General features: G+C 32.4%; 1 protein-coding gene across 1 annotated transcript in view; it reads left to right on the top strand.

The window, feature by feature from the left end:
* The window catches only part of PHIP (pleckstrin homology domain interacting protein), a 130,266-nt gene that overhangs the window by 10,652 nt on the left and 94,806 nt on the right, over positions 1-24,808 (top strand). Inside the window, exons 5-7 of the mRNA XM_054569644.1 lie at positions 4,435-4,585; positions 4,682-4,780; positions 23,338-23,498. Of these exons, the coding sequence (XP_054425619.1) occupies positions 4,435-4,585; positions 4,682-4,780; positions 23,338-23,498 (411 nt within the window). The remainder of the gene's footprint in view (positions 1-4,434; positions 4,586-4,681; positions 4,781-23,337; positions 23,499-24,808) is intronic.

Here is a 24,808-nt window from a genome sequence, read left to right as displayed (position 1 = left end):
TGAACATCTGAAGAGATTGAAAGTAGCTGTCATCATGGAAAGTAATGGGTAGGTATATTAGAACTGAGGGTATCAAGTTTTGTTTTGTTTTTGCCAAATAATAGTGTATAAATGATGCCTAAGAATCCAAATATATATTTTTTTGGATAAGGGATTTTATTAGAATATCATTTCAAGTTTTCCTTCTAGTTTTAATTTCCTTTTAGTTACTAGTATGAGTAAATAAGAGTTTATTCAAACTAAAAAGTTTTATATTAAAGATAAAGCTTCTTACTAATTTGAAAATTAAAAATTATATATGGCCATAAATAGGCTATTTTAACTTTTTAAAATTTGTTTTTGTTTTTACATTTTAAATATTGACCATAGTGACATGGATTAATACTCATGAAGAGTAATGGTTAGAGAAAGGCAGTTGAAAAAGATAATTTTTATTTATTTTTTAGAAAAATGTGTGTGTATGACGCAATTGGGAGCAAAGGGATATACGGTCCCTATTTTTTTTACAGCTTGTGAACTGGAGAAGGAAAGCATTATATCAGTACACTTTTAAATGTATAATCATAAACTGATATGAGTTAAGGGAAAGTCACTGAGTGTGTACATCCCAGATAATACACTTAGACTAAATAGGGTGAAGGAAAACAAAGGAAGTTACACTGGAGGGAAGATCTGAAGCACATAGAAGACTTGTGTGGGCAAGGGCATGTGGGGGAATGTGGAGCACATCTCATGGGAGAAGCCTGACAGAAGAGAGTACAGGTAAAGAACCTGGAGGAAGACTGTTGGGTTTAAATGTAGAAAGTGGGCTGGAGGGCATAGGGCTGGGAAGGTGCCAGATAGAGCAGAGAAAATAGGAATGAAGCAGAAATGCATTTCAGGGTTTGTAGATCATGTTAATTATTTGAATCTTCAAAGAACAACAGAAGCCTCCGGTGGATTTAAGTAGCGGTGATGTGACCAGATATGTTTTGGAAAGAGGATTCTCAGGTAAATGGAGAATAGATTTGAATGAGGTAGAGGGCATGAGTGGATGTGGCAAAGATGGGGGAGTTTATTGCAAAGATGATTTGGAGTTGGGCTGTTACTGTGGTGAAGGAGAGAGGTAGGTGAATTTTAGGATAGGAAGGAAAAATTAGTTGGACTTGGTGAAATTCAATTTGGATATTGGGAATGAGGTGGGAGGGAGGAAAGGGCAATTAAAGAAAATGACTTCTTGGTCTGAGGCTGGATATATATATGGTGTTGCCATTCACTAAGGGGGCAACATTTTAGGGGCGTCGGTTTGGCCTGAGGATTATGAGTTCATTTTTACATATATTGAGTTGAGAAGGTTTTGGGGCTCCAAAGAGTGATGTCTTTTAAGAAAGCTGACATGTATAAGGATTGTCCAAGGAGAGAATATGGAGTGTGAAGAAAAGAGGTTCTGGAACTGGTTTCTGGGATCTCAGGTCATAATGAACTTCACCATTTAATGGCTAGAGAGAAGTCAAGTGTTTTTGCATATTTTCCTATGTTCATTTATCTAACAGCTTATTAAGCACTTAACAGTAAGTACTATATTTTGGTATTGGGTTATGTCTTATGTACGGTATGGACCAGTAAATTGGCAATTTTAGTATAGTGCAGCGGTCTTACTAAACCCACGAACAGAGCAAGATTGTGGTAGAGTCTGTGTGGTTTTTGGAGGGGAGGGAAAGAGGATCATAACTCATTAGATTCTCATTGAGGTCTGGGTATCAAAATTTATTAAGGACAGTTTATATGGTATGATAAGTACTACAAAGTACTGGAGGTGGAGGGGCATAAAGGAACATTTTGGAAGGAGTGTATAATGTGCTATGGAAACATAAAAAGGGCAGCAGTGGTGTAACAGGTTATGTAAGGCATAGGCTGAGACATGAAAGGGAATGATATGTGAAGGTGGATGGGTAAAGAATAGATTTCAAGGAGAGGCATCAACTTGTATAAACTTTCAAAAACCAGAAAGCATGAGGAGTTTTAAGAACTGAAACAGTGTTTTCATTAACTTTTAAATGAAAGTTGATTTTGAAAAGTTTTAATATACTAACTCATCAAGGAAAGATTTAGTTGGGAAAAGTGTATTCATAATGTTTTATTAAAAAGTGAAATTCTACAATAAGGATTTTTAGGTTCATTACCTAAATGTATTTTGCAAGAAGACCCTACAACAAAATCACAAAATTAACATTAATAATGAACTTTCTTGTTAAAGTAAAATCTTTACAGGGAATTTTGATGAATTTAAAGAACTCACATTAAAATAATTGTCATATACCAGTTTAGAACCAGAAGGGACCCTAAAAATATTTTAGATATTTTTCTTTTAAATTTTATTTTAAGCAAATTAGGAAAGAGAAAAGTATAAATACAATTGTAAAAATTTTTACATTGGTATATTTTAAGTGATTTTTCTACTTAGCTAATCATACTGAAGCACATATTTGAAAAAGTATGTTTTGAGTCAAGATGATGATAATAGGGAAAAAGAAAACATATAACTAATTGAGTTTTGGAAACTTTGCATTAAACAAAATTAGATAGTTTTATTTTCAAGATTTTTCAGAGGCTTTAATGTCATTGAGCTTTGTGAATCTCCAAAACAGAGATGTAATATATGTATAATTTGTATTAGAATCTTTTTTCCAAAAGGTTTAATGAATACTTACTGATCATCTACTGTATGCCAGACTCTACAGTTTTCAGTTAGCCTATCAAAGTGTGACAGTATGGCTCCATTTTGTCTCCATAACAGGAATGAGGAAAAGTAAGTAAGTTCCTCTGAATTAGCTTCAGCTTAGAAGGATGAATATTAGCTAAGTTTTTAGAAATACCATTCATGATCTTCAGCAGTTAAGATTATAACAGATACTACAAGATGGAATAAAATGATTTAACCATTCACTTCCCCTCCAAATTAATCATATAAGGAATTTATTCTAAAATTGCCATTACTAAATGAACTTGAGCAATTCTCAAACTTAATTGACTCAGAACCCCTTTACATTAATAACAATTATTGAAGTTTCTTTGTTTACATGGATAATATTCACATTTATCATATAAAATTAAAACATTTAAAAATATTTAAGTAATAAATTCATTTCATGTTAATATAACTATTTTTATAACATAATTATTTTCCAAAACGATTTTGTGAGAATAATGTCATCGGTTTTCATTTTGGGGTCCATTTAATGTCTGGTTTAATAGAGACAGATTGTTATCTGATTCTGCATTTTGTTGTAACATCACATGTTATGTGCCTTCTGGAAAACACCATATACTCATGAGAAAATGAGAGTTAAAAAGCAGATAATTTCTTACTATTCGTCATTTTTGCCTGAGGAACCCCCAGGGGTTCTCAGAACACATTTTAAGAGCAGCTAAACTAGAGTATTATTTAGGTACTACAGTGAGAAACTTTTAGTAACTTGATAACCAAAATATAAAGTGATAACCTAAATATAAAGTGATAACATAGTAAATTTTATTTTCTCTAATTTAATTCTCTTTAAATTATTATGCAAATATTGTTTAGTTACTAAAAAAGACTTTAGAATAAGTAATAAAAATAATCGTATTTTAAAAAATTAATTTATTTTTAATTGTTCAAATACATGTGTCTCCTTTTACCTGCCACCACTTTCCCCTGCCTCACCCACCCGCACCTCACCCCCTCAATCCTTCTCCACCTTGGCTTGCTGCCTGTGTCCTTCACACCAGTTCCTTGTTCTGACCTTTCCCCTGCCCCCTCCCTCCCACCCACCTCTGTCCCTCCAGTCCCTGGGTCCCTGTCTATTTCTTTTCAGTAATTAAGCAGTATTTTGAAGTTGTTCCGAAAATGCTCAAACTTTTTCTAGTAGGTAGATTTATTTAATAGTCATCAAAATATGTTTAAATTAATAGTTAGAATTTGGCCTTACTGTTAGGTTTTAGGTAAACTTAAAAAATTCAGTATAAATGTTCTGTAACTGTTTTTAAATTTTGTAATGAGAACATGAACAACCAGGTTTTTTTTAATCTTTATAATATCAAGGATACAAAACATTTTATATTTTATGGTTTGATGATTTTTTGAAGTTTTTGCAAATTAAAATGTTAAGCTGAAACATCATTTTAGAAATAAATGCTATATATTTTTTCATTGTTCAGTGTTTGCATTGACTAGCATCTGTTAATTTATAACTTGCTATATTTAGGTTTCATTAATTCTTTAGTATTTAGTAATGGTTGGGTAGCTTTTCTATTCTGTGGCTCAAGTGATTTCACAGAATAAACATGAACTTTTTTCCCAAGTAAAACAGAATGTTGACTAGCCAGGACACATTACTGTGTATTCTGAAGTATATTTTATTAGTATAAAGAATTATAACACTTTATTTAGCAAATATTTTGTCTTCCATATAATAGGTGAAGTATTACAGACATTTAGCACCTGATCATTTGCTGCAAATATGTCATCGATTAGGACCTCTTCTTGAACAAGAAATTCCACAAAGTGTTCCTGGAGTACAGACATTATTAGGAGCTGGAAGACAGTCTTTGCTACGCACAAACAAAAGTATGAAAAATTTCTAATAGCATTTAGACATCTTTTTTCTTCCTTTTTGTCTTTGTGTCCTATCTTTATAGCCATAAAAATATATGTATTTAATAGGCTGCAAGCATGTTGTATGGAAAGGATCTGCTCTGGCTGCACTGCACTGTGGAAGACCACCTGAGTCACCAATTAACTATGGTAGCCCACCCAGCATTGGTGAGTTGTTTAAGTTCATTACTAAGTTGTTAGTCTTTTGGTAAAGAGCTTTTGAAAATAAAAATGTTTTTTAGTTACTGTGAATTGGAGAATTTCATATTAACATGTATTAGCATTCGAAGAGAAAAAAACTATCAGATTTTTTTCTTATACAGGATCTGGCAAAAATAATGTCCCTTTTTAATACAAAGTCTTCTATTACAAAATCAAAAATCTTTTATTTCAAAATCATAAGTACATAGTTCTGTAACAACAGCATACCATATAACATTTTAGGTGAAATGCTGAAATTAAAACTAAATTATTATGCCCATATTATTACCCTACCAATCACTCTCAAGTAGGCCTTACTTCTGCTGGACCCTGTATAAGTGATATTAATAGTGAAGAAGTCATAATGATGTTTAATTATGGATTATGTATACTGTACCTAATATAGGCTAACTAGTTCATTGGTATTTTATTTTTACAAAAGACTGTTTATGACAGCCATTTTTCAGCCACATACATTTTAAAACATAATTCCTATTTTGTCAGGGGCACTGAGCTCTTTTCCCTTAGATTATCAAATTAAAAAAAGACAAGTTAACACAACAGTAGTCACCCAGTGTGAATGTACTGTATTGAACCATAAATATATAGGTCATAATAATAGAGTTACGTCTTATTGGTTTTGTTGCATAAGGTTGTGTCTGATTGGTTACTTCTTGCTACCAGAAGTCCTTATATACAAGTATAGGCACTTGAATTTCTAAAAAGTCACTGTGGAGCTCAAAAGGTAGGTAATTACTCCTCCTCCTCCTCCTCCTCCTCGTCCTATTATTATTATTATTGTAAATCAAAATTATACCTATTTTTTTGTCAGGTCGACAAAAAAATACAGTATATTTTTGGTGTGTCACAGAATTTTGGAATTAGTTTATGTGTGCCATGAGATGAAAAGAGTTGGAAATTGCTGGTTTACTAACATGTGTATTAGGTTGATTTAAGCGAGTGTATCATAATACAGAATAGTGATAAGGCTGGAAAACAAAAATAGTTTTATTTTTTAAAAAGCATACTTTTTTGTTTGTTTGTTTGTTTGTTTTTTGCCTTTAAATTTTCAAAGAAGGAAAACTGATGCAGATAGGTCTTCCTTTTGAAATGACCCCTAGATTCATGTCTTTACCTTATCAGGTCCTTGTTTTAGCTGGACTCCTGTATCTTCAAAATTGGTCTCTTTGCTTGTGATATCTCCTTCCCTTCTTCCAGGTCATACTTTATAACACTGTAATATTCATCTTATCTAATTATACTTTAGCTGTGTCGCTTATGTAATCAAGGTAGTATAAAGAGGTTAAAATATTTTAGTGGTGCTATGCTTCCTCTACCACCAAGTCTAAACTCGTGAATTTTAGAGTCCTTCATAGTTTAATCATAGTCTCTTTTCCACCCTTATCCTCCTGTCTAACCAGGATTTATTCTTTCTCTTTCATCTCTCCAAATCCTACTTATTTTTTTTCATTTTGTGCATACCTACTGTACTAATCAATATTATTAGTTTTGCATAACTTTTGATTTATGTTTATGTACTGTATCTTTTTTCATTGTCTTATTTTTAAACTTTTTGTATCCTTTTATTTTCCATATTTAAAAATAGGTAAAAATAGTTTCATAGTTAAAAATAGTTTAGAAATGGTTTTTTTAAAAGTACAGTATGACAATATGTGTTTCATCTGTGCATTTTGTTCTTTATATAGTTAATGATAATACAATTTGGGTTTAAATCTAACTTTTGCTCCTGGGAAGTGATCTCTTTCTCTCTCTAGTTTTTAAGATGTTCTTGTAGGTTTTCTGCAGTTTATGTCTTTGTGTGTCTGTTTTTAAATTAATCCTTTGTGAGATTTATTAGGCTTCTTTAATCTATAATACCTTTTATTGCACTGGAAAATTTTTGGTCATTATCTTTTAATATATTGTATTTGCCTCATTCTCTGTTCTCTGGGACTCCAATTGAACAGATGCTAGATTTTTTGTCAGATCAGTAAATATTGCAGACATGGATATAGGGAATGCAAATATGACAAAAATGTCTTGAGTTTTGTGTTAAAACAGAGAAATGCTACTGGTATATTCATGTAACAAAATTAATTACCAAGCAGGTAATTGTATCTTTCTGAAAAACTTTTTCATTTTTAGGATTTATTATAAATTTTTTTCATTCATATTTTCAGGAATATTCTTAATATTAAAAAAATACCTGCACTAGAATGCCAATTTTATCTTTTTTTGTATTTACATATATTTTTTGAAATGTCTAAGGAATAGCTGGATTGTATAACCACTATGCTAATGACTATGTTCTACACCTGAAACTAATACAAAGTAATATTGAATGTAAACTGTAATTGAAAAAAAAAAAGAAAAATGAAAAGCTGGACTAATCAAAATGACTCCACTTATTTTAGACATAGTTTAGTGTCATGTCTTTTTAGTTTACCTTGGTGTCAGCCTTGCATGTCTTTGCTAGAAAATTATGAATAGGATGGTAATGGAAAGAAAGATTCTTCAGGCTTTTTGACAGTTTGTCTGCATAGTGGTACGTTTTAAATTATCATTTCAAATTATCACAGAATGTGGTATTTCAAAGATCATTTCAAATTATCACAGAATGTGGGCCAGAAGACATTGTTTTAAAATATGAACTTTTGTAGTACTGGCTTATTTTTCTTTTGTTGATTATTCTTTGCCATTTTCTGTCTGTCTACCTTTGAAGATTTTGTTTGCTTTTTCCTTGGTAAATGTGGTATTACCAAGTGTCAGTGGAAGTAAGAAAATAACCTTAACATTTTAGCTTTTCTTAACATGTATGATTTAAATATTTACTATAGATCCAGATATTTAAATTTTAACACGTTTGGAATATAGGGTTTTTTTAAGAAAAATTTTAATTTTGGAATAAAAATCATTTACCAGAAAGCTGCACAGAGAGTTCAAAGATCTGTTTGCCCTTAATCATTTTAACCTAATGTTAAAATCTAGTATATTTCTCAAAACTACTTAACCAACATTGATACATTATTATTAACCAAGTACCAGACCTTATTCATATTTCACCAAATTTTCCCACTACGTACATTTTCTCACTACAGGATTTTCAGTCCAGTATACCATACTACGCTTAGTGTTTATTCATTTTCACTGAACTTCTTGCCGCAGCTCAGATGATCATTTAAGATCAGGGTGGTAAATTGGGTTTTCCTTTCTCAGCTTTTTGCAAACTGTTGGACCTCTCTATTTGAATATCTCACAATTGTTTCAAACTTCGAAATGTCTACAATAGAAATTTCAATCCTCTGAAACTTATTATTCTAAGCCTAGGAGTCATTTTATTTTGAGTCTTTAGTAAATAAAAACCAATATATTCTGTTCTAGTCTCTGGAATCTATTTTCCATTACCATTGCCACAGCAACATTTCAGGCTTTGGTACTTCGTGTCTGGTGTTCTACTTCACCTGTTCACTTAACAAGTAAATACTAAGTCCGTATCTTATATCTTTCAGTGGGTTATGATGTATGTATTTTTGCGGGGAGGGGTTGCAGGATAAACAGGGCATATCTCTGTTCTCCTAGAACTTAATAGGCTGCTTGATTCTCTGCCTCCAATCTTACTCCTGTACTGTAGGATTTAGCTCCACTAGGGTTTGTAAATCAGGGTTTTTTAACCTTGACACTGTTTATATTCTTTTTACTATGCATTGTAGGATGTTTATCAGTGTCATACCCAGTAAATGTTAGTAGCAAACCACCCGCTTCTACACCTCTCCTACAGTTGTGACAATCAAAGCTGTCTCTAGACATTCCCAAATGTCAGTGGTATAAAACTGCCTCCAATTGAAAATTATTGCTCTAAATTTTTACAATGCAAGTGTGAATAGTCTCAGCTCTGTAATATGGCTCACAAAACTTTTCCCCACTTTTCCTAACCTGTAGTTTGTGCTCTAGCTTTGTACAACTCTTTGGCAGTTCTTAGAATCAGCCAAACTCTCTTTTCATTTCATTGTCTCTGAACATGTTTTATTTATTGGGTTGACCAAAAAGTCCATTTAGTGTTTTCCGTAAAATAAAGACACATTTTTCATTTTCACCAATAATTTTATTGATTTGTTATTTTGAGTATGTTGACTTATCTCCCGCTATTGGCTTCTAGTGGGTAGAGGCCAGAGGAACTGCTAAAAATCTTCTGATATATAAGACAGCCCCACAGCAAAGATTCATTTGGCCAAAATGTAAATAGTACCAAGAAACTTCACACACCTCTTTTGACATGTTCCATCAGTTATAGCACCTTCTCCATACACTGCACAAATCTCTTTTTGCATTTCAGTTGTGCTTTTTACCTTTCTTGAAATAGTAAAGCATAACATACCAAAAATGTTGTGTATTTTCTTCCATCTTCAATATTAAAATGACTGCACAAAAATTCACCAATTTTGAAAGTTTTTTTTTTAAATGCATGCTGATAGGACAGCTGTCACAACACAATCTAACAAAATTGTTTAGAATGAAGTTCAAGACAACTAAGCGCTACTGGAGCCAGCATACGGAAAAAACTAAACGAATAATTTTTTGAGCAGCTCAATAATTCTGCAGTGCCTCTCTTTTTTGGTCTCTTAATCCTTTAAAACTTAAATGTCACTGAATAGAATTAAGCGCTTATAGTTATCTCTACTAGCTTTTATCACATAGTTGTGGCTATTTATTTACCTTTTTTTTGGTACTACACTTTTAAGTCCTGGAGGATAGAAATGATCTTTTATTGCTCTTTATAGACCCAGTTTCTCAGCATTAGTAAGTATTAAATGAAAAGGCAGTAGGTGATTGGTGTAATTGGTGAACTGGGGTGAGAAAAGAAAAGTTCAGGAGTGGGTGGGGGTAAAAAATAGAATAGATGGTTCGAAGAAGAGAGAGATTTGGTCCAAGCGTAGCTTTGAGGAAAGGAAAAAATATCCAGAAACTTATTTTTAGGAAATCAAGGTTTATTAGTGAAAACCAGTTAGTCACACTTGGACTATTAGAATCCATACCTGTACAATTTAAGAAGCAACTCTTGAGCTTATCTCAGTGCTTTCTTATGTTGTTTTATTTTATTGTCTGCTTAAAAAGTCCTATCCTGACTACTTTGTACCTCCTAGTCCATGATGTTAATTGTGAAAATTGAACTGGATTTTATTTTGGGGCCAAGAATGAAAGTGGTCAGTTGTTTCCCAGCCCTCTAATCCCCTTTAATAATGTTTACTTTCAAAGGTATTAATCTCTAGTATTGTCCTTTCTCCAACCTCCTTACCCATATTATACCTGTTTTCATATGTCATTTACTTTTTATTTGCCCACAATAATAAACCTTACTTCAATAATAAGTGGCATGGGTTAGGGAAGAGCAGAAGAGACTTAGATACATTAAAGTTGTTTTTAAAGTTAAATGTGGAGATTTGTTTTAATGCATCTTTTTCATGAAAAAGATTGTAACAAACGTTAACATTTTTTAAAAGATTTTATTTATTTATTTTTTAGAGAGAGGAAGAGAGGGAGAGAAACATTAAAGTGTGGTTGCATCCCACATGCCCCCTGCTGGGGCCCTGGCCTGCAACCCAAGGCATGTGCCCTACACTGGGGATCGAACCTGTGACCCTTGGGTTTGCAGGCCGGCCTGCACTCAATCCACTGAGCCACACCAGCTAGGGCAAGATTGTAATAAATCAAAGAAATCTTTTGTGAGTTGTTTGTTTGTTTGTTTTTAATGTTTACCGTATTATCAAAGTAAACTTTGTTATATCTAGGTTATCCATATCTGGTCTTTCTTGTTGTTTTGCTTAATTACTTCCATATCTTTGTTGTTTTATTTGTTGCTTGTGCAGCAAGGCTTCAGTCTGGGTGGGTGGGGATAAAAACGAGTAATGTGTGAGTATTAAGAAGCTGCTTTGCCTTGAAAAATAGCTTTACTACACAAACTTCCAGCTAAGGCTAACTTATACATTAAAAGAATTCTTAAATCTTGTCTACCTTTTAACTTTCTCTGAGAAAACTGGTTTGAACAGAGGACAACAAGGATTCACTAAAAATGAGGTTATAAATCTTGACTCTCTTTTTGTCGAGATGTGTGGCCTTAGGCAAATTATTTTTCAGCCCCTCAACTTGTTTATCTCTAAAATGGGGAAAATAACTATCAACTCTGGTTATTTGGAGGCCTAAATTAGGTAGCAAAGTGAGGCACAAAACATGACGAGAAATGTTACTTCTGCCTCTTTTTTCTGTAATTATCATTTAATGAATGATTTTCATAATTTTTGAGGAGTAGTACTCTTTTGAAGAGAAAGTTTTCTCATTTTCGTTGTTGTATTTTTGCCATATTTCCAATATCGTATTTGACTTATTCTGCAATTGCTAATATATCTGGCACTGTACTAGGATCTGAGTGACAGGGTTAATTTTGCCTCATATGACCATATTTCTTACTAATTAGAAGGATTGTTTTATATTATTATAAATACATAAGATTTAATAGATATATAATTTAACATTTGCATTATTCAGTAAATTATAAGATTATAATAATCTGTCTTTCCTATTTATTTATTTATACTTTTCCTTCATATTCTCAATTTATTCTTATAGCTTTTCTTCCTCAGTACATATTTTAGCCTTAGTTGTCTACTCATAGTTATTTAAATACATTTATATTAACCTATTACTTTCTCAGTAACCTTTTTTTTTTTCCAGAATTTTCTTTTACCCTTTTAATCTCTGCTTTTCTAGTCTTAGAGTTTTATAATTTGTTTCGTACAATTATTTCTGACCTAACTATGTTTTCTAATCTATCCCCTGAATGATATTCACTTATTTACCTTTGTTTTTTCTACTATACTACTAGAGCCTGGAGGAGAGAGATTGTTTCGTTGCTCTTTATAGACTCAACTCTTCAGCATTAGTAAATATTAAATGAAGAGGTGGTAGGTAATTGATGAACTAGGTGGGCTAAGAAAAGTTTAGAATGATATTCATATATCCACTTGACACGTGATGCTTTCTTAACTCTATTTGCCCTCCTATCCCCACTGCTTTTTCTCTCTCCTAAGAACAGGTAGCTGTGAGAGACTTCTAAGATGTGTTTTTCATTTATTTTTTTAAATCCTCACCAGATGATATGTTTTTATTGATTTTAGAGAGAGAGGAAGGGCGGGGGGAGAGAGAGAGAGACAGAGACAGACTCGTCGATGGGTTGCCTCCCACACACGCCCCAACTGGAGATTGATTCCACAACCTGGTTATGTGCCCTGACCAAGGATTGATCAATACCTGTAGGCTTTTGTTGCATGGGCTGATACTCCAGCCAACTGAGCCACCTGGCCAGGGTGTGCTTTTGATTTTTAAGGTGAACAAAGATAATGTTCATTGTGCCAAAGTACCAAACATAAAAAAGATGCTATTTATATTTTTTCTTTTGCTTAAATTTCTTTTTGAATTATGATTGATCATAAAAAGGGGACACTTTGAAGATTGACAGTTTCCTTCGGTGAGTTTACATTGTTGCTCTTGTAGCTGTGTTCTATTTTCTTTTTTAAATAGTAAGATGAAACTTCTGTTGAGGCATCCCCCTCACACACACCATGTGATGTGTCTTACAAGCAATTCCAGTAAAAATTAGGAAGCATTGGCTATTTCCCCTTTCAGTTTATGTCACATATTTTTCCAGACTGATTATTATGTTTGATGTTGAGTTGTATATCTCTGTAAGTAAAGCAAATTAGTATATTTTTCTCATAAAGTTTTTGACTTTTTAATTTGAGTTTCTTCAGGGAACCTTTGAAGCTAAGGATTGAACATATTCCTAGATATACTGAAATTGGGAAGTTCGTGATCAGGATGAATAGACATTCACTGGTATATAAACAGATAAGTAATTTCTTCAGCTCCTTATCTAAGATGCAGGGGAAAAATGATTTCCCACAAAAATCTTTTTTAAAAGTAAAAACAGCTCTGTTCAGTGAGATTTCCTCAAATCTTATGTCTTATAAAAGTAAATCTCACTGAACAGAGATCTTCTTTATTTTTCTTTTTCTTGTTCTATTATAGTTGTCCCATTTTATCCCCATGACTCTTCCTCTGCCCTACCCACCCCCCACCTCCCTCATTCAGTCCTACCCCACATTGTCTTTTTCCATGGGTCCTTTACACGTTTTCCTTGACTTGATTCTTCCGCTTATATCCCTGTTACCTCCCTCCTCCCTCCCCTCTGGTCACTCTCAGTTTGCTATTTCCATGTCTCTGGGTGTATTTTGCTAGCTTGTTTGTTTTGTTGATTAAGGTTCACTTATAGGTGAGATCATATGGTATTTCTCTTTTACCACCTGGCTTATTTCATTTAGCATAATGCTCTCTAGTTCCATTCATGCTGTTGCGAAGGGTAGGAGTTTCTTCTTTCTTTCTGCTGTGCCTTTTTCCGTTGTATAAATGTACTACAGTTTTTTGATCCACTTGTTTGTTGAAGGGCGCTTAGGCTGTTTCCAGCACTTGGTTATTTAAGTAACACTGCTATGAACATTGGGGTAAAAAAAAAAAAAATTATTTTTGATTGTTTAAGGACAGTCAATATAGAAATTAGTATAAAATATCTTGGAGTTTACAAACATTTTGTCTCATTTGCTTTTCATAACAGCTTTGCAAAATATCCCCACTTTCATTAATGAGGAAACAAACTTAACTGAGGTGACTAAAACTCATTTATATCCCTGGTTATTTTGTTTCTGATCTTATGCATTTATATAGCATTTTTTTGCCTCATGAAATTCTTTATGCTTTAGTCTCATATCACCTGTGTACATTTGTAGGAATACCTCAGAGATATTGCAAGTTCAGTTTCAGACCACTACAGTAAAGCAGCTGTCGCAACAAAGCGAGTCATAATCTTTTTGCTGGTAGAAGGCCTCTCCATCAATTTGTAAAAATCACAGCATCTAAAACACAGTAAAGCAAAGCACAATAAAATATGGTATGCCTGTATTGATTTTGGTATAGGTGCCTTTTGCCTCAGAATATGAATTCTATGAACAATAACACATGATACATTCTTTCAGATTTATATTTTCAGTTCCTTGAGAAAGCTTTAAGAATCTTCTTGGCAAAATGATTAATTTTTTCTAAAATAAAATTTCGTTTCTGGAAACCTCCGATTTCTTTTGAAAAATCAGCTTTTGCTTTTAGTTATGTCCCTTACGATCTGTTCTCATGAAAGTTGAGATAAAACTGCAATTATCTCAAAGTTGTCTTACTATCTTACTTCCACTTCTTTCTTCCTACAAGCCTTCAACTTACTGTTCTTGGGAAATAGTTCAAAATTCTTGACCATACCTTAGAAAGTATTCAGTAATGTGTCCTCTACCTTCTCAGTCCTTTTTTTTTTTTTTTTTTTTTTTTTTTTGATGTTTATCCCTCTGTGCTCTGTATGCTAACCATGCCCAGCTTTCTTAGATTGCTTGGATGCTGTACTCGTTCCACCCTCAGACCATTACACCTTTTCCTTGACCTAGATTATGCTTCCCTCCCACCAGCATTCTTTTGCTGTTCATTTTTCAGTCAAAAATGGCCCAAGTTTTGCCCGGATTGGTGTGGCTTAGTTGGTTAGACATTGTCCCTCAAAGTGAACGGTCACCGTTTCTATTTCCTGTCAGGGCACATGCCTGGATTTCAAGTTGGGTCCACAGTGAGGGCATGTACAAGAAGCAACCGATTGATGTTTCACTCTTTCCCTTTCTCTCTTTCCCTCTCTCTAAAAATAAATAAGTAAAATATTATAAAAGGGCTGAACTACTTCAGTTTAAATGTCAGTTTTTCAGAGAAGTCTATCCTGTCTCCCTGATAACCTCCTCCTCCCTAAGGTTAGGGCCCTGTACTATGTATTTTAAAATTTCCTTATACCTTTTATTTGATTACACTTTATTGTTGTAAGTCATTGTTTCATGTCTGTCTTCCCTGCTAGACTACACTCTCCAAGAGGGTAAGTGCTTTGTCTTTATTTTTTTCTGTTTTGTCCCTCAGACTATACTTGGCCCAAATAGGTACTCTGTAAATATTTGTTGACTCAAAATTGAATGAATAAAATATTTGACATAAAACTGTATAGTTTTAAAAAATAAGTTTTTATTAAAAGAACTATAAAATATTATATCATGGTATTACTTTCTTTTTAAAGTACCATCAGACTAGTTTCCAGAGAAGAAAAGAGGAGGCAGAATAATACAAATCAAGTAATTATATGATTCTAGTAAATTACAATCCTAGTAATTGTAACATCTGTTTTGTTTTTAGTGCTTGTTACATATTTGGTTCATGATTTTTTGCTTAACTCTTGCAATTGCTTTCTATATTTTATTTCAGTTAGTATTTGTGTTCTCCTTTTCAGACATTATTCATCTTTGTGGTATATGCTAAATCTTAAAACATGGTGTCTTTCAAATAGGAAATACAACTAAACATCAAAATGGACTATGTAGAGATTTGGAGGATAACCATCGTGCATGGTAATTATGTTAGTTATGGTAGTAAAATGAGAGACGTTCTTGTGGGCATTGTGTTGCTCAGGTGATTTCCCTTCACTCTTCATTCTCATTTACCTTCCTTCTTCTTTTTTTCTTTTTTGTAGACAAACAGCTGATTACAGGATTATCCTTTTGATGTTTCAACCCCAACTTTAAAGTTGGGACTTTTGTTTGTTATAGTTATTTAGGTTATATTTAGGTTATAGTTAGGTTATTTATTTGTCTTGTTCCTGTGTTGGTCAGTTGTTAGAGACAAGATGGTGTTGTAGAAATAAACCAACCTGTGTTAAATTATTTCTGAGATTATCTCTGGCTAATAACTTCAAAAAGATTATTGTGACAGGCTTTTCAGTTGTGTCTCCATAGTGAATTGAATGTTAAAAATTCTTTCATATACGATTCCTTCCCAAATAATACTGAACTTAAAACTATCTTTGATGTATTAGAAACAAAACTTATAAATAAAATTGATGGACTTTGGATTACTTTATAGCTTTCAGATTGAACTAGATGTCATTTCTTTGTAGCATATCATTAAGACCACCAAATAGGCAGTGTTTATTCTCTGCAGTATATATACATTCAGATACTTTACTATACCATGGTCTTTACTTTTTCCTTTTTATGATTAAATAAATTTAAATTCCTTGCATCTCTATATGTGGGCCCATTTTTCTCAGTCTTTGAATTTAAGTTAATCTCTAGACAATTTAGGTTTTTAATATTGGTATTTTGCATTCCTTGAGGTAGATTGAGCTATACTTTATATAATTAGAAAATTAATCAGAATGAATATATGCTCAATGAAAACACTTGGAAAACAGAGAACAGTTCCAATTATCAGTCAGTTTCACAGGTCATCTGCTATTAATACATTGGTATGTTTCCTTTTGGTCTTTTTTTTCTAATATTTGTCTATTTAGCCAGCATGGAGTATGTATACTCCTGGGCTTTATCTCTGGAAAAGTTACATGTTGTCCTTCAGTTTTCTTGTTGGTAAGGAATATTACCTTACTGGTGACAGTAGTAGTGCCTCCCTTAAAAAATGGGCAAGGATTAAATGATAATGTATGGAAAGCACCTTGAACAGTGCTTGACATGTGGTAAAGCACTCGGTATACATTAGCCATTATTTTCTGAACCTGCAACAAATCATAATAGTGTTCTATTGCCTTTTTTCTCTCCACATTGTGTATTGGACTTTGACACCTACCCACATTATTAATTGGAACAGGTAAGCCTTTTTTTACCATCACATTCTTGAAGTCTTTCTGATAAGAACCTCTTCCTAGCTCTAAGCCCTGGTGACTTTTCTCTTCCTAGCCACCTTATCAAGGTATTTGACTCCCAGTTGTGTCATAACTTCTTTTTTAGTGAATTTATAGCTATTTTTGACCCCCATAGCCATATCTCCTTTTCATTAGCATGTTTTTGTGGGTCTTTAAAATGAATTAAATTTTGTGCCTTATCAAATACCTTATACCACACAATATATTTGTCTGACAGAAATTCTGAAATCACCAACACCATATATATAGACAAGTTTTTGGACTTCAAATGAACTTGGGTGGTCATTTTTATTTAGTATTACCTGGTCATGGGTACAGTATTATTTTGTTGGGAAAACTACAGTCCACATTTCATATCTCTCAGTTTCGAATCCGTGGATTCAACCAACCACAGACCAAAAATATTTGAGAAATAATGTTATGTTGCTGATATGTACTATGTAGTTAGGCCTATGATGGTTGCATCTCTAATGAACATAAACTGACATTTTTCCTTTTTTTTTTTGGTCGTTACTTACTAAACAGTGCATCAACTATTTCCATAGCATTTACACTGTATTTGGCATAAGCAATATAGAGATAATTTAAAGCAGGAGTCCCCAGCCTCTGGGTTCTAGACCAGTTAGGAGCCAGGCTGCATGGCAGGAGGTGAGTTTGAATATAATGCACTTGAATCATCTCCGCAGCTTCTGTTTGTGGAAAAATTCTCTTCCACTAAAACAGTCCCTGGTGCCACAAAGGTTGGGGACCACTGATTTAAAGTACACAGGAGGGTATATGTAGGATCGATCGGTCGATCTATCCATCTATCCATCTATCTATCTACCTATCTATCTATCTTTCTATCTATCTCTATGCAAATACAGTGCCACTTTATATAAGGATCTGGAGTATCGTTAGCGGGTGTCCTGAAAGCAGTACTCCATCTAAAGGGTAAATCAGTTTGGAATTTGTTTTTATGTGGTCTTGCTCACATGATTTTCAGTATTTTTTTGTAGTTTAGTTTTGTAGGTTTCCAAACTCTTGTTTTATAGTTATGAGTTATTAGTCTTACATTTAGAAAGCCTTTATTAACACAGATCTTGGAGATTAAAGTGAAACCTAGGTACTGATTATCCGGAATTTACTCTTTTGTACTTTAATTTAGGAAGTTTTCTGTTACTTGAGTATAAGTTATAACTACTGCATTTTATTTTCAGAAAGTCTAGGAGCTTTTCAAGCCTAACTAGAATCACAATAAAATTAGTGGAAATATAATACAAATTGAATTTAATAAAAATTAGCTAAAATACTATTATTAACAGTTAAAAAATTAACAAAACAGTAACCTCTGCATTTTTGTTAATTCATAGTAATTTAAAATTTAAAAATTCTCCAACTCATCTTTTTAAACAATGGTTAATTTTGATCTTGGATAATTTATTGCGGTTGTACCATGTGTCCTTGTCCATTTTACAAAGTACTTAGCAAAAGGAGGAAAAAGTTTTAGAAGAGGGTAATGGTATTTCTGCTTCATTTATTTCTTATTTGCAGACATTTTATTATGTATTTTTGTAATGTCTTAAAATAAGTAGTTACTATGGTTCTTGCAGATGCTCTTTTCTAGCAGCTCCTGTTCCCCCAACCTGAAACTTGGTTCAAATGGTACAGATTTGTGTAGTGAAAAAAAACTAAGGTAACTTTATGTTTATCTTTTTTCTAAAATCATCTGCATTGAAAACTTGATCCCATCTATAGGAAGAAAACATCAGGTTCCTGAATAGAAAGATGTCAGTTGTTTATAAATAAATGAAATTAAAGTTATATTTCCAACAAGTTGATTTTTTAAAAAACTCAAGTGATCCTCAAATTAGATGATAATCAAGACTAAGATATTTAAAAATGGATATATAATGAAGAATAATAGCCTGATAAATATTAAAACATCGTTAGGTATAAAATTAAAATTTCAGTACTGGCATTTGAACAGACATGTCAGTGACCTGGCAGAAAAATATGTGTATAAGACAATTTAATAGCAACTTAACAAAATAGAGAAGAATTAGTAAGCAAAAAGACTGGAACAAATGGTTGATCATATGGGGGAGAAAAATCTTTTCTCCAAATTTTTAGAGACTCACCTTATAATATATACTAAAACTCCAGCTATATTAAGGAACTAGAAATTTAAAACAAGTAAAACAAATTGTGTAAATGGATATTTATTGTACTGTTGGCTGGTAAGAGGACTCTTCATATTAAAGCAGTAGAATAAATTACAAACGAAAGGAAAAATATTGATAGAATAGACTATGTAAGATTTAAAATCATGAAATGTCAAAAAAAAACAAACAGCACAATATGAAAGTAATGTATATTGTGGAAAATGTTCCTAGAAATCTAACTGGAGAATTTAAAGTTGAAAGAAACTTGCTTGAAGTCAACCACATTGTCAAATTTTTAATTTAAAGCCTTGATCTTATCTCATTAAGGATTATAGTATAGCTGTTAAAATGCTATTTAAGAGGAAAACCTTTGCAGAATTTTAAAAGTGAATGCTTTAGGTGATAGAATTATAGATTTTTTGTGTGTGTGTTGTGGGGGTATGTGTTTACAGAGTATGTATTAGTATGATGATGCTACAAACGAATTCTTGAAAACTAGGTGTGAACTAGGAAAAATTGACTTGTGATAAAATTTGATTTATCCTAGTATCTTGAGAAGTAATAGATAAGAATGTACTGGTTTGATGTATACTCAGTTATATCTAAATGAAGAAATCATATGGGCCTTTTCTCTCTAGTAATTACTTCTGTATACTTGTGCACATAGACTTTGCTTGAAAGACTGTTCTCAGTGATTTGCTACAAATGACATGTCTCTATTTTGCTCCTTTTCTCTCTTTAGACTTTAAAAAGATTGATATTCCAAGTGGATAACAGTGATTTCTAGAATGTTTACTTCATTTACTGGTCTATTTACTCAGACAATTGAGTAAATATGTTTACTTCTCCCTTTCCCTCCAAATTAAACCCATTTAGCAGGCATTTGAAATGAAAATATCCCTAGAGATATTTTGTATTTATAATCTGGATGCTGAAGAAATCCTTCATTTTTGTTTTATTCCTAAACCTAATTGTTTTATTAGTACTTAATTTATTCATTAAATTCACCAAATATATACTGACTATTTGCTAAGTGCCAGCCACCACTATGCTCTTAGGCTAATCAAAGAGCAAAACACAGAAATGCTATCCATATGGAGCTTATTTTGTTGTGGGGGAGGCAGGAAATAAATAGTGAACATAATAAACAAGTGTATAGCATCAGGTGATAAATGATAGAAAAAGAACAAATATAGAGCTACATAAAGGTGGATTAGGAGTTATGGGTGTTGGTGGTAGGGAATGGGTTACAGTTTTCAGTGAGCTGATCAACTTAGGCCTTGTTGACAGGCATGCAGAAAGCCTTGAAAGCAGTCAAGGAATTAGCCCTATGTGGGGGGAGTGTACTGGTCAGAGGGAACAGCCAATGCAAAGGCTCTGAATTAGGAACACTGCTGATGTGTTGGAAAAATAGAGGAGATTAGAGTGGCTAGAGCAGATCAATTGGGGGTCAGGGGAAGTACCAGGTAAGGTCAGACAGGTGACAGTAGACAAGATTATTTAGGGCCTTGGTTGACTGATGTATAAGGAATTTGTTGTTACTCTGAGTAAAATGAAGAGCATTGCAGTTTCGAGCAGAGGAGTAATGTTGCAAGGCAACCAGTTAGGTTGCTTTTGTAATTCACCTAGAGGAGGTTACATTTTAACTGTCCCTAGAGGGTAAGAAAGAATTTGCCAAGTGAAGAAGAAAGAGATTTTCTTTCGCAGGGTTAATTTAAGAATATTTCCCATCACCATACTTATGAAAATAAATGTACTTTTAAACCAAAGCCATATATGCTACTTTATTTAAGGTTAAACTATTCTAATGTCATATAAAGAACTTACTCCTTTGTGACCTCTTATATCTGTTTAACTATGCTCATTTAGAAAACTGATATTCTAGTTTAATAAAATTTAAGGAGTTCCTATAATCGAAGAGACATTTCCTTTTTTACTCAAATCCAATTAACAACTTTTTTAGAAAGTGAATAATTGCCATTTGCATTTCTGTCCTAAAACTATAAATTAAATTCAACCATCTTGTATATCTTATTATTAACTAAGACTCATCTATATACATTTTATTTAAAAGGCTCTACACTCAGTTGTGGGAAATATTTGACAATTCCTGTTTCTAAGGCACTTAAGGTTTGGTAAGGGAGATAGACTCGCAAATGGTATAGTACAATAAAATGTGAATTTACTAAGTGAGAGTCCTAGAACTTCCCCTCTCTACCTTTGTAGAAATTCTCTACCTCTTTGATCTGGTCAGGCCTTCTTCAAGTTGAACTGTAATTGTATGAATATGGTCATATTCAGCCTCTTCAAGTTGAACTATTAACTATTGAAGCATACTTGTATTTTCTTTTCTAACCCCTAGTATCAAGTTTGAATTACCAACCTATTACCTGGGAACTCTGCATACTGCTCTCTCTGCAGGTCATATCTTTCAGCACTGTTAACACAAGTTTGTAATTTGAGAGCAAGGTCTTGGCTAAGTACATTTTCGCTTAGGATGAAGCCAGACAATAGATACTCAATAGTTAAGTGGTAGTGAAGCATAACAAAGGGTATTGTGGAATATAGTTTTAACTATAAACATATTGCACTTAATGTTATGTTTCTGGAAAGTTTTGCGTGAGAAGTTGACTGTCAATTAACTTTTAGAAAGGATTTTCTTTTTTTTTCCCCATTTAACTCCCAAAATGAAAATGAAGATTTAATCCCAGTTTAAATAAAGATTTAGTAAAAATTGTGTTTGAGAGCAGTAACTTTTTTTTTCTCTGTACTTAAGGGATGTATTTTTTGTTTTGAAAATATTTCATCAGCCTTGATTTTCCAAATGGTCTTTATAAACAAATTCATTTTAAACAATTCTGACAATGTTAAATATTTTAGTAAAATCTGACATTTTGAGAATTTTGTTAAATTTTGAATGGAGAGAATTAAACTAATGTCTTGGTAACACTATCAATATTTGTGTTCTATGTCATTACTTATTTTCTTACAGAATAGACAGGTAAGCGTGAAATATCATTGATTCTTAGTGTTTGGATAAGATCATTTGCTTTCTTATTTGGCAGAACAGTTGTTGTCTGGTTTTGTGTGAATCCTGCTCTAAATCAGCTTGGAGCCAAAGCACTGAAGGGTGTCTTTTACTAGCCATTTCCGTGCATGAGGAAAAATATGTCACGGCTTATTAGAAACGTATTAAGTCACTGTTAAGTTATTGTATAACCAGTTTAAGCCTAAATATGCTAATTCGCAATTGTTAAAGCTTATCTTTTAGGTATTTTTAGATGTTGAAATAGATTGTCACATAGAACTTTTATCCTAACAGCAGGAGAGATAACTCTATTAGAATATGAAATGATGGATGTAGTAAAAGAACATATAAGCATAGTGTAATTATTTCTTGAAATATTGCTTTAGAACTTGCAAACCATTCTTCTACCTATCTCCTCACCATTCCCCCAAGATTTTTTTTTTTGCTTTCAAATATACAAATATTTTAAATAGACAAACATTTATCATGTGTGGATAAAACAGTAAATTACTGACATTCTGTACGATACAGCTGAGATATTTGTATTTCATCAGTTTTAGGATATAATTGCTAGATGATAAATTTAAGTTAAATAGTATTTTATATACATATTTAATTATTTTTGGGACTAAATTTAAGTGAAAAACTAGTGTATACTATTTATTTAGTGCTTATTAGATGGCAGTCACAGAAAAAAAAGCCTTATATTAAAAGATAATCGATAGCTGAGTAGTGTGTCCTCTGATCAGTCAGCATATGTTTATTGAACACCTTCTTTGTCCATAATTACTATAAAAGATAATATAAGTACAGTGATAATTTAGATGGAAGAGAGCATTTGGTGCTGGAGTCAGCACTTCAGACTTTGTGATAAAAGATGAATTTCAGTAGAATTTTGAAAGATGGTTAAAATGGATGAGTTTAGAAAAGAGCAAATAGGTTTTAGAGAAGGTATCATTTTACACTTGTTTGGCAAGATCCACAGTTTAATTTTTATTTTTTAAAATAATGCAATGAATTATTCCCTCTGGTTTCATTTTTTGCAAAATTTTTTAAACATCATTTGGCACGTCAGATTTACAGGATTCATGAATTTCTGGATGATGAAAACTAAAAAGTAATAGATCCAGTTTAACTGCTTTTGTAAGAAAATCTGTTTCATAGGGGCATTTTAAAAAAAATAACATCACATGAAATGATTTTGGTTTTTAAGGAGCATTAGCCAGGTAATAAAGAAGTCTGAATTTAAATCCTAGCTTCCATTCCTTATTTTCTTTGTCACTTTAGACAGATCATTTAAATGAATTTGCTTCTTTATAAAATGAGGATAACTCAACATATTACAAGTGAAATAATTTGTTTCTGTTGACTTTTTGAAGAGTTAAGTAGGAACCATGTACATTAGAAAGCATCTTTATTTTTACTAACATATGACAAATTAGAGTATGTGAACTCTTAGAAGATGATTATTTAAAAAAAGTAATTTCTAAATTATACATGTTTCCTCCCTTTTTCTTGGTAGCGGATACTTTGTTTTCAAGGAGGCTGAATGGGAAATACAGGCTTGAGCGACTTGTTCCAACTGCAGTGTATCAGCACATGAAAATGCATAAACGAATTCTTGGACACTTGTCGTCTGTGTACTGCGTAACTTTTGATAGAACCGGCAGACGGATATTTACTGTAAGTAATTTTTAAAATACCTTAATTCATTTGTTGAAGAAACATTGCTTATAGTTGAACTTCAGGTAAAATTTTCTAGTGAAAAACTGAAAATTCAGATAATTTAGCTTCTTAACAGAAGATTTTATTTAGGGCCGGGCTTTATCCAAGTTTGGAAAATTCCTGAAAGAAATACTTTACCACAGTTACAGATATATTATAGTCCTACATCATGGATAAGTATAATTCCCAGCATTAAAACAAATATGCAGTTTGAAATTTTGTAAAATGTAATAATTTTAATTCTAAACCAAGGGCATTTCCAAAGTGTGTTAAGCATATTAGAAGAGATTACTAAATGTGTTGTTTTAAATTATTTGCAGGAAACCACTCGCTAGTCTATGGAGAATTTCCCTTTAAAATAGTGATAGATAAAATTCTGAACATATCTAACATACTTTGTGCATTACCTTTTCTCCTTAATACCTCAGTCTTTAATATATATGATATTATATTCCATGAGGCCCTTGGGGTTTACTTATTTATTGTTTCTTTTTTGTTGAATAGAGAAAAGCACAGCTTTTCAGCTTAAGTGAGAACAATTTGGAAATTTTTCAGTTTATTTTTAGTCACCTTAACTATTACATCCACTAAGGGTAATACTTATTTCACTAATATGGTTATACTTAAATACTACTTAGTGAGCTGAAGGTAGTGCATTTATTCATAAGGTTCTTAATTTCTTTTGACAAGAAAATAGCAAATAGAAGTTAAAATGGAAATTCCTATCTCTGAAGAGAGCAGCTGTGAATTTTACATAGTTGAGACAATTATAGATTCCTCTTTTAAGTAAACGTGCTTATAAACTGAGATTTATATCTACTTCTGTTCTACTTTTATATTCACTCATCTATAAAACAGCTAAACAGCAGGATGTAGGAAGTATCTTTATATATAGCTTTTCCCTCGTTCTAATCTACTTCCTAGCATTTGTAGGTCATTTTTACTACCTTAGTATTCTCCCCTTTTACCTTTTTCCCCCTCCGTTGTTCTTTATGAAGCAACATAGAAGTGAAGAATTTTCTGACAGAGGTTATTATTTTCAAGTGAAAAACAGGTGTATCTATTTGCTAAGCTGTTTGACATATCTGCAACAATGATTTATTCTCAAATGGTAATGGAAAATTACATTTAGTTTTAAGTTAGTATACTAATTTTTAAATTCACAAAACAAAGTAAATGTATCATTTCTAATGTTTAAAAGAATTCTTTTAAAAATAATACTAAACTGAAATAATGAGAAAGAAGCATTACATTGTGTTTGTACCTCA

This window comes from Pteronotus mesoamericanus, unplaced genomic scaffold (genome assembly GCF_021234165.1).
Source record: "Pteronotus mesoamericanus isolate MK-2021 breed Mesoamerican mustached bat unplaced genomic scaffold, CSHL_Meso_final contig_20, whole genome shotgun sequence".
NCBI lineage: Eukaryota > Metazoa > Chordata > Mammalia > Chiroptera > Mormoopidae > Pteronotus > Pteronotus mesoamericanus.
Note: the sequence above shows the minus strand (reverse complement) of the source record. Positions and strands in the feature narration are given on the sequence as shown.